The 15,965-nt window shown below is 36.9% G+C and overlaps 2 protein-coding genes across 7 annotated transcripts in view; both read left to right on the forward strand.

Annotated features, from left to right (window-relative positions):
- ubr3 (ubiquitin protein ligase E3 component n-recognin 3) overlaps window positions 1-7,036 on the forward strand; it is a 39,612-nt gene extending 32,576 nt beyond the window's left edge. For 2 of the 3 annotated variants that reach the window (XM_044131460.1, XM_044131462.1), the window contains 7 exons: window positions 411-535; window positions 2,649-2,756; window positions 2,974-3,099; window positions 3,215-3,394; window positions 3,714-3,923; window positions 4,065-4,204; window positions 5,083-7,036. In XM_044131460.1, coding sequence (XP_043987395.1) covers window positions 411-535; window positions 2,649-2,756; window positions 2,974-3,099; window positions 3,215-3,394; window positions 3,714-3,923; window positions 4,065-4,204; window positions 5,083-5,200 — 1,007 coding nt within the window. In that variant the 3' untranslated portion in view covers window positions 5,201-7,036. The remainder of the gene's footprint in view (window positions 1-410; window positions 536-2,648; window positions 2,757-2,973; window positions 3,100-3,214; window positions 3,395-3,713; window positions 3,924-4,064; window positions 4,205-5,082) is intronic. The other variant, XM_044131461.1, reaches the window with a different exon arrangement.
- A 1,154-nt stretch (window positions 7,037-8,190) lies between these two features.
- myo3b (myosin IIIB) overlaps window positions 8,191-15,965 on the forward strand; it is an 80,380-nt gene continuing 72,605 nt past the window's right edge. The window contains exons 1-2 of one of the 4 annotated variants that reach the window (XM_044131469.1): window positions 8,191-8,377; window positions 8,684-8,720. In XM_044131469.1, coding sequence (XP_043987404.1) covers window positions 8,311-8,377; window positions 8,684-8,720 — 104 coding nt within the window. In that variant the 5' untranslated portion in view covers window positions 8,191-8,310. Of the gene's footprint in view, window positions 8,378-8,405; window positions 8,721-15,965 lie in introns of those variants that run through there. The other 3 variants (XM_044131471.1, XM_044131468.1, XM_044131470.1) reach the window with 3 other exon arrangements.

Here is a 15,965-nt window from a genome sequence, read left to right on the forward strand (position 1 = left end):
ACCCTGATGATGAGAGATTCTCTTCATCTCTCCCTCGTTCTTTACTTTATTCAGTCCTTGTGAGAATGAAGTAAACTCTTTAACGAGCCGTTTGGAAGATAAATTTGTAGAACTGTAAAACGTGCTCTATATTTAGTTGTAAATACAAGTATAGATTCTCTATCTGTAAAATTTTTAAACAAAGATGCTTTTTTATTTTCATTTTACATTCCACTGCTTTAGTTTTTATTTCTTTGCCAACTAAAACACCCGTCTGGCTCAGTTTTCTGCTAATTATTGAGTGTTGTCCACTGCAGCTTTCCATGTCAGGTTTGTAGTTTTACAGCAGATGTCCTTCAACTTGCCCTTTTAAAGCCAGAAACCTTATAAACTAGCTCATCCTGTTACTGTCTCTTTCTGTCCTCTTTTAGATCACTTTACCTGCGTGATCAAGATGCTGTACAACCTTCAGTTCACTCAGGCTTTAGCTGCACTGTCAACCAAGCTGAGCTCCGAAGAAAGGCAAGCCTGGGTCAAATCAGGAGCACTTAAGAAGGTAAATGTTAAAGCGCATGACCTTGATCCGAGATTATATCTATAGGTTGTTTTATTTTCCAGTAGATATGTGATGTTTCTTTTTCATTTCTTGGTAATAACAGTTAACAGCCCACACCAAACTAATGCAACAATACCTTAAAATAATGCAGCAGGCTGAACGTCAACAGGCTCATTTATACTCAGCAGTATGTAAATTTAGGTTTGTAGTTTTACAGCAGTAGTGGGAAATAAATGGCGTGGCTTGAGCTTGCCTTAGGGTCATAAAATACAGCACTTATGGCAAGCTGTATTGTGTTTATTTTAAATTCTTGATATCAGACAACATTCATTGCTGCAACAATATCCACTTAAAGAACAGAGTTGAAGGGAATATATCATAAAGTATAAAAATTGCATCTGTTTCTGTTTTTTCTTTTTTGTGAAGTGTCTTTTGTTTGTTGTGAATTGGGACAATATAAATGAATTTACTCAATATCTGTACGAAACAGTATGCAACAATATCGCTGGAATTGTTCAGTGATTAAGCTAATTGGCTGAAAAACTTTTCATTTGAGGGATTTCTACCTTTAAGCATAATAATTTTCCATTGCACTTTAATCGTCATTACTGCTCATTGTTGATACGGCTTTGAAATGGTCTAAAATATCCATATTGAGTTGAGTGCGACTGCCATGAAAGTGAATGGAAAGCACAGTGAAGACAGATCAGAGGCTCGAAAAAACGAAGGAAAGCTTTAGGCTTGAAAATCCTCTCCTATAAATCTGTGACGAACGACAGCAGATGAGATAAGACTGCTGTTTTATATTCTACCACCTTCAGCGTGATGAATGTGTTCGGCTTTTTCCTCTGTATAAAATAGCAGCCAGATCAGCAGAACACACCTTCAAATCAGAGGAACACGCATTCAGTAATGTCTCTTCCCGCTAATCAGATATTACGCTGCATTAGTCAGTATATTCTGTAGGGCCAGCACGTCTTACATTGGAGAAAACTTTGAATGCTAAAGTAAATCGTTCTGTTTGGATAATATATTGTGGTGAGAAAATGTGTAAATACGTTTTTAAAATAAATTCATAAAGACTGTCCAAATTGTGTATGAGAAGTGAAATCCTTCGCTTCTGTAAGTTTGCTCATACATTTGTTCCAGGCTTTTATTATTAATATTTAGGGGTTGAATGATTAAAGTCATAATTATGCTTAATTTCTTTTTACCTGGGTTTGTTTTCATGCTAGTTTGTTGAGAGGAGTCTGCTACGTTCTGGACTAGCTTTGTTTGCAAGATGTGGGGCTTTGAAAAGTATTCACAAGCTTTGAAACCTTTTATTGTTGCTACACAAAAACCACAAACCTCATTGTGTGTAATGGGGATTGTGTTCGATATGCCAACACAAAGTGGTGCTTAATCATGGATGTTGTAGGAACATATTATGTAGTTTCCATAATTTTTTATATATATCAAATTTTGAATCATTTAGCATGCATTTGTTTTCAGCCCCCTTTTAATCTGAAGCCCCTAAATGAAAGCGCATTGAAAGACGTTACCTCCACAAGTCACTTGTACATAATTTCCCAAATAATTATACACAGTATATACCTACATAAATACATTTACACAATAGCTTTTGCTTTTCATTGCTTGCTTTTACTGTAATAGATTTATTTTTGTTTTTGCTCTTATTCCCATTTGTGATCTAAAAGTTTCTGGTTGAATTCGCTACCTGGGAAATGGTTCACACATAATTTACAAACGTGAAATTTAAAAATATATATATTTAAAGGATCAGAATCAAGTTTCTTTGATGCTACTCTAGACAGGCTTGTTATGTTAAATTATTCATACTCCACTTCTCCGATTTTTCTGTATTTCATCATCATGTTCAGCTCAACAAACATGTTTCATTATTTCTTAAATGTTCACCAGACTTTACCTTTCTCTGTTTCTAATCGTAGGGAGCAGATGGTCTTTGGTGACCTGAAATGTAGTTTATGGGAATCATTTCAAGTTGTTTTTGTCTGTATTTGTATTTTAGGGTAGAGTTGACTTAAATATTTAATCCGCGTTTGTTTGCCGTCAACGTCATGATGGTAAAATCCTCCATTCTCTGCCACAGAATGCTCAGAATTCAGAGAAGTCATTCGAAGCTCTGCTCAACCACGTCATCACTGAACTTTCAAAGGACAAGAGTGTTTACAAGGTGAACAGTGAAGAAAATACTGTGGTGAGCCTTCATTTAAACTTTACTACCATGAAGATCACACACAGTCTCCTTTTCATTTCTTCTTTTACTATTAATCGACCATTACCCTCATAGACGGTGATCTAATATCTCTACTAATCTCCAGGAGTTGTTTTATATCACATTGTTATCAGCAAGCTGTTGCCTGGGTATTGATCAGCTGTTTCTGTTTTTTTTTTTTGTTTTTTTTTCTCTCCAGCTGAGCTCCAGTGTGTGGTCGCCACAGTCTATCGAGTTCAGCCTCCAGCAGTTCTGTCTGCCCTTTCTTCGCCTCTCCTGCCTTCTGCAGCACCACCTTTATGGAGACAACCTGACTGGCTGCACGGTACGTTTTTCTGCTCGCTGAGATAAAAACACGATGCGATTTTCTTTCTTTTCTTTCTTTTTTTTCCCCTTTTTACAGCTTCTTTGCTCACTTGTCATTTTCCTTTTTGCCTCAGGAGGAAGAGGAGTTCTCGTCTTTGGCTGTGTGTTTAGGGCTGCTGTCGTCAGCTCCTCAGCCTCCCAGCGCCATACACAGTGCCTCATGTCTGGAGTGGCCCTTTAGCGCCTTTGACTTGGTGACGCAGTGGTGTGATGAGGTCACAGGGCGATCTCTGATGCATCCTGAGCAATCACTAGTATGTCAATTTTAGTCAACGTACCAACTTTGGTAAAAGTCTGAAGCATGCGGGGGTTTTCTGAGACTGACACCAACATGTTTGAGATTTTAAATGAGCTCAAGCAAACCCTTGTGAGTTGTCAGTGATTACATTCAAGAGCTTAAACACTTTCTGCAGGTGTCTTGTTTTTAATTATATCAATTCAGTTGCCCTTTTTTTTTTTTAAGGTTTTTTGGCTCTAGTGCCCCTTTATTCATTATGACTTCTTTCTTGTAACTTGGAAAAAAGAAGGGCAGGAAGACTGTAAGACCTTTACTGTCGTACTTCTCCTGTGCAGAGCTTGCTGATCCAAGAACCTAAGTGGGCAGCACCTCACCTTCTTCAGCTACCAGACAACTACAACATCATCTTCCAGTACTATCACAGAAAGGCCTGCACTGTCTGCAAAAAGGTGCCAAAAGACCCTGCGCTCTGCCTCGTTTGCGGCTCTTTCGTCTGTCTCAAAGGCGTCTGCTGTAAACAGCAGGGTACCTGTGAATGTGTTTTGGTAAGTTTATGAGAGTAGTTTTCAATTGTTTTACTTGGGACTTAAAAATAATGTTTTAGTATCCCCCAAAAAATTAATTTTATTTGAAAAATAGGAAACACAGTCCTTTTTAAGTCATTAATGCTGACTGTATTATTGTAGCACTCCCAACATTGTGGCGCAGCTACGGGCATCTTTCTACTGATAAACGCCTCAGTCATCATCATCATCCGTGGACATCGCTTCTGTCTGTGGGGCTCCGTTTACCTGGACGCTCACGGGGAAGAAGATCGAGATTTACGGTATGCTGAATATTTAAACGCTTTAAAACTCCATCTGAAAGCTTTTCCTGCTGTTAGTGGCTCATTTGGATTAGTTTATGTACTTTGTTGAGAGCAAATGAAAGGATAACCCATTTTAGAAAATTCAAAATGAATCAATGTTAAGTTTTGTGTTTAAACTAAATAAACAAGGTTATTAAAGCGTTTTTAACAGTATGAAAAAAATTATTACTCATTTATTTTTGTCAGTCTGATGATAATGGTGAAGAAAATATTTATTAAAGAATGAACAATATCAACACTACTTCTAGACTACAGAGCTAAATAACTGGTAGTCACACTCTTCTGTTTTATTTTTGATCATTTTAAGCTAAAAAGAAACGATGAATATGCGCTTCAATTGCGAGTGGAACGGAATTTCTCCCCAGCAACTAAATATTAGCTTAAAAACAGTCTGACTTTATCAGGAGTATAGAGATCTTTGAAGTTGTGAAGTGAAGGGTTTTGGTGATGATTTGGAGTTATTTCATCTAAAGTGTGAGAAAACAGGAAATTTGGATAGGGGCTAATCATTTCCTCACATGGCCACATTGGGTCCTATTGGCTCTTGAACCAACTGCCTGAAAAGTTGAAATGTGCAGAAATGTTAAAGTAATGACTGAACACCTTACTGTTTGCTGCAACTTACCAATAAAGATTATATATAACACTTAGTTGTTTAAATTCACCAACCCACCCTATTGTTTTTAATATGCATTTCTTATTTTTCATGTTTGTTTTTTTTAATTTTTTTTAATTTCTGTTCCTCTGTTTTGCTATAAAGTACTTTGAAATACTCTTTGAATGAATGGTTCAGCATATGTAAACATTTCTTGGCTTGCTGTCTTTGTTTCCTTTAGCCGTGGCAAGCCTCTGTTCTTGTGTGAAGAGAGGTATCGAGTGCTGGAGCAACAGTGGGTTTCCCACACCTTCGATCACATCAATAAACGCTGGGGGCCACACTATAATGGACTCTAAGATCTTCCAAAGTCCTCTTACAAACACATATGAACCCAAGATAGAGATGTTTTTTATTATTATTATTATTATCATTGTTATTATGATTTCCTGGCTTGTGTCTGCCTTGATTAAAATATTTGGAAAATCCTTAATATGACAAAAACAAACATTCAGTAAGGTTATCGCTGCCACAGCTTTCAGTTTATGTGACGTTTGGTGTACAGTAAGCCTAAAAGATTAACACGTGTGGGTGTGCGTGTGTGTGTGTGTGTGTGTGTGTGTGTGTGTGTGTGTGCTCAAGTGATCTATTGTGTGGCTTTCAACAGGAGAAAAAAAATCTGAATTGGGTGAGCTCAAAATAGAGGGAATGAGTTTACCCAGATGTTCAGGTTATCTGGAGCAGGCTTTAAAAGTCTGTCCTGTTTGGGTTTGAAATATCACAGATCAGGCAGATGTGGATTTAGAAAACATAATATCAGGGTTGCTGAACGTCCCTAACAGAGTCGACATGTTTTTGCAACGTTTTTGATGAAGAAAACACATATCCCTTATATTTATCACGGCGCTCGCTGCTGTTCAGCCATGGATTCTGAGCTCTTGATGAGTGAAACAAAGTTTTTGCAGGCTGCACTCGTCGTCTGCTCACATGTGATGGTAGGCAAGACCAAGTCCGCTCATCAATACACAAGAGTTTTCTTTTGCGAACAAGAAAGGACTCTTTTTGGGTCTAGTTGCAATCCATCCTCAGGAATTATTATGTTTCCTTTTTTGTTGTATTTGCTGTTTAAAATACGTTTTAGATATTTAAATAAATGCTGCTGCTCATTGTTCAATTAATGTTAACTTTTGTGAAGATTTTTTTTTTTTTGTAAGGTTGTGCTTTGAGTTTACAGTTGGTGGCTGGGAATGTGGATTTAAACTCACTTTAAAGTTTAAGAAGGCATGCGGTCGCCACATTGCACCCACTGCAGGTGACATTAACCTGTCTTTTTAGAGTTTTTCTTTTCTTTCTTTTTCTTTGTTTGGATAAAATGGAGAAAAAAAAAATTCAAATGAGTCCAGCTTCATAAATACCACTGCACAGGCGCGGAGTCCTGCTGCATCACGTCTGAACAAAAATATCAAACTTTGTGGGAGTTTCCTCTCAATCTCTTAAATCTCGGCAAAGCGAAAGTTGCTTGCGAGAAGCCCAGAACTCCTAATTGATCTTCCTGTGCTGTTTGAAAGGCTTTCTCCCTTTATGCATTTTAATCAAGTTCATATTTTCAGTGCAGAGCAATTCATTATGACTAACTCTTACTCGTGCATCATCTAGCTGTGATTTGTAATTGCATTTTGACTTTGGAGGATTGTCGGAGTTGGTATCCATTATAACACTGTGCATGGCATCCTTTAAGCAACCATTGTTTGTCTGAGCTATCCAGTTTTCTGATTATCACCTTGCTTTCCAGAAGGGTGGAAATTTGGCTCAGTCATGCCTGCAAAGCTTCGGTTTACGACTGTCTAGGATGCTGGGCCACGTTGTGCTGCGATGTGGGGAAAAAAAAAAAAGAGCACACATGGGAACTTACTTCTGAATTTCTGCATGCTGATTTTTCTTCCCCATGTTTCATCCTTTTCTTTCCTTTATTTTTGCTGTACCCACTTTGTAAATGGCCGCAACCAAATAGCCAATGAGTAATGGGTGTAAAGTTGTAACTGAAAGCTTCTGTGTGTTTTCCTGTGTGAATGAAGAGGAATACAGTACATTACTGTAGGTGCTGACTCAAACTTTCTGAGTTTGACCAGGAAGTCTGACTTGGGACACTTAATGCAAAATGTAACATATGTGAATAAAATATAAGCACACGTTGACGTGGTTTCCTTTGTTGTTTTTTGATTATTGTCATACGTCATCCAAACACTGCAGCAAAATTAAGAAACACAAATATTTCACCTACTTTTTTTTTTATACCAATTTAATCAAAGTAATATTATAAAGTCAACATCAGTACTGAGAAGAAACTCCATTAAACTTAAATTTGCATAAAAATAGATGTTATTGATTTTGGGCTTTTAATGCTTTGAGTTCTTATTTGAGTGCATTTACTGTACAAAACATATCTGCAATTACTTTTTAAACCAGGTCTTGATTTATTATAGACTTTCTCTATTGGCTCAAAGCCTATTCGCCTGAAAAGCTATTATCTATTGAGTATTAAAACATTTTCAAACTTTTTTCCATGTAGAAATCTAAAAATTGTGGTGTTTGTTTGTATTCAGCCCCATTACCTTGGTACCCTTAAATAAAATGAATTTGAAAAGAAAACCACTGCTGAAAGCAGGCCATAAAATTGCTTGTTTGCAGTTTACCACAACAAGCTGTTTAGAGGACACCGCAAACATGCCAGAAGGTTCTCTGATCAGATGAGACTGAAATCAAACTTTTGTAAGTTTGCAGAAAGCTGTGTGTGAATCATGCTGTGGGAATTCTCTCCAGCAGGAACAGGGAAGCTGGTCAGAGTTGATGGAGAGATGAACGGAGCTAAATGCAGGACAATCGTGGAAGAATGTCTTTTGGAAGATGCCGAACAGGACTTGGGCAGATTAAATTGAGTGTAAACAAACTGCTAAAGTAGATATGTAAAGTACAAAAAGCTTTTTTGCACTCGACTAACTCTTGACTGGCTGTTTTAATTGTGTTGCTGTCAGGAACTGCATGTAAAACGTGACCTCCAGGCAGTTCTGTTCATTGGAGCTGAAATCTGGACATCAACGTTAGATGAGAAAGTTCAAACTGGGCTGAAAAATTTAATTTCTATGCAGTGAAAAGTTGACATATTAAATAACCAGGTGGTTGATAAAATTTTGCTTTAACATCTAAAAATCAAAATGAAACGTGTGTATTTGCTCTTGGTGCTGCTGAATGCAAAGGAGTTCGAGTTGTCAGTAATCCATGCGAGGGAGTATTTGCAGTATAATTGGTTTGGAGTCCGAAAACAAGGGAGGCTCTGTGGATAATGACTATCCGTAGTACAAAGCCACTTTTCTCTTCCAATTAGGCAACAAGAAGGAAAAAAATCTCTGTGTGTGGTGGACGAATTCTTAGCCACAGTTGAACCCCTCAGAGTTTCTGTTCAGACTAAGCGATGTTGGTGTTACAAGCGGTCCTCCGACAAGCTTCTTTGGATATTCCTCCCATCGCTTCCCGTGCAGGTAGGCTCAGACTTACCACAGCACGAATAGGCTGTTGAAGGCTGTATAGAGCGATAGTGGTGATTCAGTTAAAACCACTTCCGGTCTGCAGGACAACATGCTCAGGTATCTGCAAAGTTAATAATTAAAAGCCATTACCAAGTAGGCAGAAAATCTCTTTCTATTTATTCCCACAGAGGTGCGCTGTGTAGGAAGCCTTTAAGCATAGAGTTAAACATCCATGGTGGTTTATGTTAAACTTGGCCCAGATATCAGGAGGTGAATGCAGAGGTCCTGCTGTGACTGACAGGCTCTCCTGTGTTGCAGATGTTACAGATGGAAAAACAGCGGAAGCAATGTCAAGGTAAGGATATGTTTTTCTTATCTTTCTTTTTTTAAATAAAGTTCTCCTGGGTGTGAAAAGGGTGTAAATGTGCTACATACTCATAATCAGGCGGTCTGCATGTTAAAATTTCAGTTAAAACATCCCTAATTTTCAAAATTATCTTGCTTCTTCTGGCTGTATTCCACCTTCAAGAAATACTTTAGGTATTTTGGAAAACTGATCCGAAAAGTAGCCGTGCAACTCAACAAGACAGCATCATCGACATTAGATATTTTAAATATTTTGTATGCATCAGAGTAGTTAAAACACAAGCATGTTTTAAATTAAGTCATGAAGGCATCAGATTAATTTGAGACTTGATTCTGACACACTGTGTGTTTGTTTACAATAATTTGGTTATTAAATAACTGGGTTGCCGTTTAACTGTCCTGTTTTTATTGATTTATAAAGTTTTTTGTACTTGGGTGAAATTTTCTAAAAACAAAAGTCTTTTGAAATAATAAAATAAAATAAAGCTTTTTATGATCTAAATGTATTTATAGGCTGTAATCATATATCTGAAAATTATATTTAAAATTTTGCAAAGCAGTAATGGATAAGCTCTTTCAGTTGGGGATATTCATTTATGTTTCATTAAAAAAAACGGGTTCACATAACCAGTAAAATTATAGCAATGTAGTAGGGGGAAAGAAAAGGCCTGGGTTAATAAATAATAATTTTTTAAAAATGAAAACATAAGCAATTATGGTAGTACAATACTTTGTACCATCTCTTATTCCCATTAGAACGACTCTCCATACCCTCCAGTATTTAAAAAATAAAAACAACTAAACTTTTATTTTTATGTCAGCTCAAGTCCATCTAAAAATCTACATTTTCTATTATTTCATTTTTATTTAAGTGTATTTTATTGTTTTATGGAATTTGATCTCATCAGTTTTTCTTTTTGTGGTTTTATAAAGTACTTAATTCTCTAATTTGTATAGAACTTTGGTGAAACTTCTTAACGTAAATATTAAAATTGACATTGACATTCATGTTGATTTTGCATTTTAGTAAATACAAAAATACCTTTCTGCCGTCTAAATATTTTATTTATGATATTACTTGGAACCTTAAACGATTACTGTAAGTATTAACATCGACTGTCATCAAGTTACATGCAGTTAGCTGTAAAAATATCAATACCCTCGACAGAAAGTAGTCTTTTAATGTTTTCTCTAACTTGAGGTAATATTAACGTTTTGGAGTGGCTCAGACTGACCTGAATCCAGAAGAATTTTTAGGGAGCTAAACATTAGGGTGATGGCAGGGAGGCCTTCCATCCTCAAAGATAAATCACAGTAATAAATTACAGTGGAAACATTGCCAGCAGCTCTAAGAAGTTTGATTTCTGTTTTGTCTATAAAGGATTTTTTGTTACTTATTGAATAGTTTCCTCTAACATGCTAATTTTGTTCAAATGTTGTTGTTGTTTTTTCAAATCCTCTTGTGCAGTAACACCTTTTGAAAAATACCTATCTCCTTTCCCATCAGTAAAAAATGTCCTTGACTAAAAGAAAAACAATTTAAAAATTTTCACTGCACTGTAAAATGTAAAAGTAAAGTGTACTCAAAAAGAAAAGTGACCTGAACTCATTCCAGCTTATTCTGTTGACTATACTAACTTAAACTTAGCAAAGACAACTTTCTACTGAGGCAAGTAATCAAACTCATCAGCAGCAAGTAACCCGAACTTGGAGTTATGAGTGAGCAAAACGCATCTGCATAACCAGCAAAAAACTCGGCATCATTCGGCAGCTCTCGTTGAACGCACATGCGCATTGGACACTGACGAGTGACGACGTGTTTGCAAGACACGCCAAACTGTCAACAATACGGCGGTTGCTGCAGCTACGTTTGGTCACGGTAAGTCCCACTGTTTTTTAGCAAACTTATATTCGTTATCTCGGCCATATAATTCATCCGCAAGTCCAGGTTTTGAGGTTAACTTTATGTGTAATGATTTAGCGATGCCTGGGACTAACGTTAGTCGAAAATATCATGTTTATTTAGTGGCAACAAGATGGAGCGGCAGAGCAAAAAAGCTGTCCGGGGCGCAAAACAAAAAAAGGAAAAGGGATAAGGATAAAGATGTTGGCGGGTTAAAAAAGCCGCTGTACTGTTATAGAAGGCTTATGATGAGTAGACTGCCATAGGTAGGACAGCTGTAAACTGTAGGAGAAGCAGCCATGATGAAGAAGTGTAGGGTCACCAGATTTGGGTTTCTGAAAAGGAGGACACTTCTTTTTGTTGGCGGGGGGATAGAATCGGCGGACACACATGCGCCAACGGGGGTGGGGGGTAGAACTAACGGTAGCAAGAAATCGGTAGCACATGTGTGTACATGTGCTGCCGATTTCTTTGCCATACAAAGAAACCTGGAATGGAGTAGTGGAACGGAGTGGCAATGTAATCACAATGCACTGTAAGCTATGTAATGTGTTTTGAGGCAGTTGACCAAAATCCTGGACGATTTTTAAATTCCCCCCGGACATTTTTTTAGGTCTGAAAAGTAGGACATGTCTGGGAAAAAGAGGACGTCTGGTCACCCTAAAGAAGTGTTATGTTGATATGTAATTGTGGTGTTGCTTCTATTGTTGTTAGGACTGCGACCCAGACGTGTCTCACACCCCCATTGGGATCCTGACCATCATTCCTGAGGACAGGCAGGCCTCCACTGACTCACTGCACCTCCAGTCTTCAAGTACTGCCATCATTTTGGAAGGAAGTCTTGTCATGAATGATCTTGGGAATCTTCCACATGCCATGTGCTTGCTCTTTGGACTTATTTATTCTCTGAATTTGGAGTACCCTCAACAACTGAAGTACACCTTTGACTTCATCCAAAGGGTGCTTCTGTCACTTGGACATAAATCCCTAAAAAAAAAATACAATCACTCAAAAATCTTCTGATGCAATGAGTGAATGTGATGTGACATTATGGATCAACGTTGATACCTTTACCCTTATTGGAAAAGTGATTTTTATTTCTTGTTTGATTCTTTTTTTGTTGGAGAGAGCATCATTGCATTTGCAGACTACTAAATGGTTTTATGTTAATGAGGAGAAACATTACTTCACTTCACTACTTCACTATTTACTTTATCAATGTTATGATAAATGTTGGGCTCTAGTATTGAGAATTTAGTTTCTGTTTCACACCAGTCAACTAAGACATTTAAGCAGGGATTCTCAAAGTTTTAAAAACTGAGGGCCATTTGAAGGATTCAATATTATATTGAAGGCTACCCTAGAAAAAAAATCATGTCATTTTTTTTTCCTAAAAAAAGTCTGTGGAAAACTTTGTTTCCAGGTTAGTGTGTATGTAACCACACTTGAGAACCTTGTATTTAAGGTAAACTTGTTTAATTATTAAACATTTTTTCCCATTCAAACTGTTGTCTGTTGGCTCTTCGTTCCAATAACTTAACACTTTTGGTTCATCTTACTTGAACATATCAAGGCAATCGGTTTCCTGATATTTTGCAAGTAATGTGAACTCTTAAACGTGTAAGCATAACTTATTTTTATGAGTACTGGTTAATTGACATAACTCACAATTTGAAGTAGTCATAATTGACATTTTATAGTCAACTTTACTAATGATTTTGAGTTAACGGCACTCAAGTTTACTGCCATTGCGTGAGTTGTCTGAATGAATATTTTACAGTTAACCCAATTAATGATTTTGAGTTAACGGCACTCAGGTTTACTGCCTTTATCTGAGTGGTCTAAACATAGTTATTTTTAGCTACTTTACTTGAAGATTTTGAGGCAATCGGTTTCCTAACTTTTTTTAAGTAAAGTGAACTTATTACTTTTTACAGTGTGGGCTATAAATAATTTGGGGCTTAACCATATATATAACAAATCTGCTATTTACATGTCTGCCTTGAAATTCTTACACACACAAAAGGTCTAACTTGTTTTTTGAACAGTCAGTGACTGCGTAATGCGCAGTTATTATGCTGAGTCACAGCACAAAGAGGCAGCTGAGGTGTTTGTGATGACAGAGATTGATCCTGATGAGGGTTGCTTTGTTTTGCTAATTGTGTTTTCTGTATCTTGTGTTGTTCTGCTCCTGCAGGCTAATTAATCCTGCAGGTTAACTGCTTAAATTTGAAAAAACAATAACAATGACAAAAAAAAAAAGTAGCTGGGTCCATCTGTCATCTTCTGATGGGGCTATTGGTCATCCGGGGTGAAAACAAGGGCACCGTGCTTTAGGTCTCGCTTGGTGGAGGTTTACTGCAAAGCCTCCTCATATCCCCTTAAAAGGATTATAGTGTTTTCTCTCTCTCACTCTCTGCAGACCTACCAAAGGGTTTATTTACCAACTGCAGCTCCCAAGAGGCTTTATCACAGAAAGTAGAATTGTGTGTTTGATAGGAGCAGAAAATGGGATTACTTACTTTCAGTTTGCTTCGTTTTTTTGTGATAAAGATGTTGTGCAGCTTGTCGCACTATCAGTCATCACAGTACTAAAGCTTTTGTTGAAAAAAAAAAATCTCAGAGGAGAATGAAGGGTATTCATTACAAAAATGACACACCTGTTGTTTTAGTGTTTTGTTTTCTTAAAGCTTTCTGTGACTTGACTTTGATTAGCTCATTTATTTATTTCAAATAGTCACGTGTCTGGAGACAAAAAGTAACCTGAGCTCCTGGCCCAGTGAGGACCAGTAGGTATCTTGTTCCTAAGCTGCTCTTCAGTCCTCTATCCCTCTAAGCAGCATTGTTTGGTGGGCCACATTTTGTCATTCATACCACCTATTAAAATCGAACAAATGGATTTCTGTAGCAATCTTCATACATTTCATGTACATAGTTTTTAACCAGTACCTCTGAGTAGAAATTACATTGATTTGCATGTTACAAATCAATTTTGAAAGTCTACATGCTTAACAAAGTTACTTAAATGAGTTAAATAACTAACTTTATTTCATTTTAAGTTAATCAAGCTAATGAAATTATAACTACTCTGTTTTATATTGACTCAAACCTTAGAATCAACAAGAATAATTGATAAATTTATATTATTAAATTATTCAAATGAAAGTGCAACATGCGTTCTCAGCAGACAATCCAGAAATAACAGGAGAACAGCATGTAGTAAACCTTTGGTAAGTAGTCTTTCTAAATATATTTAAAACTTACAAGATGAGATGATAAATACCAAACATGCTAGTCAGGATTGACTGCTTTCATAAAGTCATTGGGTTTGTCCTCCTCCCATGTAAATAAGAATTAAATCTTAAGAATTATCTAAATAGAAATGAATTTTTGTCCTATTTGAACAAGTTGGCATATGAGCTAAAAATGGGCTGCTTATTTTATCTTTATAAAGGTTTAAATATGTATCACTTTCTTTAGCCTCTGCAAATTTGCAAACTTGTGGCTAAGCTTAAATGGTTATGTAGTTATTATCTTCATGTTTAAAGGGTCAGTTTCAAATATGCTGACAAAATAACGTTTGAAGTTGTCTTAAAGTAGAGAACAGTGTGCGGTTAGAGGAGACAGGCTGCGGTCACATGATTTAGGAACTGTCACAGACTTCCTGGTTACCTGCCTGCAACATGAGATGCTTCATATCAGCCACCATTATGACTGGCTACATCTGCCACATGACTATTTAGAGCCATCTGGGTATCAGGTTTCAGATGACTGGTAAATTATTAATCCCTGGAGATTGGCTAAATTAGTCTGGCGCATTTCGATGTGAGGTAGCGGCAAACACTTTCAAAGAAGCAGGTATGTTTGGTTCTTGACTTTTTGATCTGAGCCTTTTATTTATCTTGAATCATCAGTAATTAGTGATTAATGAAAACATCTATGAAGTGAACTTATTACAGATGGTATCTGTGTGACTGCTGCAGTGTATAGTTGCGAAGTAATTTATTTGCACCCAGATTAGCAGAGCTCCTCTGTTTTGTGCCAACCTAAAATAAAGTTTAGTTAAACTTTCTTACAGAGTAAAGTACTGTATAATTACAACAACACATAATGATATTCTAGTAAAAATGTAAACAAACAAGTTAGTATTAATAATTAACAGCCATGGGATAATAGTCGCCCTTATGTTCTGCATTAAACTGGAGTAATATGGTTATATAAAGTTTAAAGTGTATGTGAATCTACTGTATTCTGCTGCAGATTGTTAGAGACTAACAGGCTAGAGGTTTAAGAACAGGTGACTGTTTTGTGTCCTATGTGGGGTTTAGGTTACAAAACAAGAGCAGTGATAAATGTTTGATCCTGTTGTGAGTTATGCTTTACTCTGAAACCAGCTAACGCTGTCTGACTCTCTCCAGGACCTGAAACATGTTGAAACAGCTTGCCTATGTTCCTTTTTACAGTTTTTGTTAAATTGGAACAATGTTCCTGTGTTCTCCTGTAACTTCATGTGGCATACTTGCTGAGAGGTAGCTAGTTTTTGTAATTAAACTTACTGGTTATTTGGTACTTTTTCTTTAATAAAATTTGATGTAAAACATGTGGTAACTGAACGTGTAAACTTCCCTCACATGACTTTTGCACAAAGGACACACTGAAAGGCATAAGATGTGCTGCATATTTGAGAGTGTCTGCTCAACACGCATCTGAAATTCATTGTGTTCTGATTTATAAACCTGTCCCCGTGTGACAGGGTTAAGCATAATTTTTCACATCAATTTTCCAGATCGCCTAAAATAAAAGACTTCCCCTTCAGTCCCTCAGGGACACACAACCTCTGTGATGCATTAACAGGTTTGTGATGAGAAGAGCAGACACTGAATTGAAAATAAACATCCCTCTCCATCAGGTTTATCTGCGAAACGTGTCATTTTGTTAAAAAGTGGGTGCTTGCTTCCCAGCAAGGAAGAAATGGGGTTGTTATCTTTTGTGTTATTTTATTTTCCATGCTTTCATGTCACTTACTGTTTGTGCATGGTGTTTTTAGTCACAAGAAAATCCTATTTTAAATATAAGAAGCACCTTGATTGTTTCATGAAGCTGCTTGTTCAAAGGTGTGACGAAAGTTTGCTGCTTCAGGTCTGGTAATCTCTGACCAATCCAATTGATCTCCAGCAGATTGCGCTTCTTAGTGTGCACAGCAAGGTCTCAGTGGAGACGGCTAATTCAGTGACTGTGGGAAACGCCACTTGTTGCCCAAGGAAGCATTAGCTGTTGCTATCGGTGTTGCTGTATTATGATCACTAGAGACTCTTCACTGGTAACTTTACT

The sequence above is a fragment of the Gambusia affinis genome, linkage group LG11, assembly GCF_019740435.1.
Source record: "Gambusia affinis linkage group LG11, SWU_Gaff_1.0, whole genome shotgun sequence".
Classification (NCBI taxonomy): domain Eukaryota; kingdom Metazoa; phylum Chordata; class Actinopteri; order Cyprinodontiformes; family Poeciliidae; genus Gambusia; species Gambusia affinis.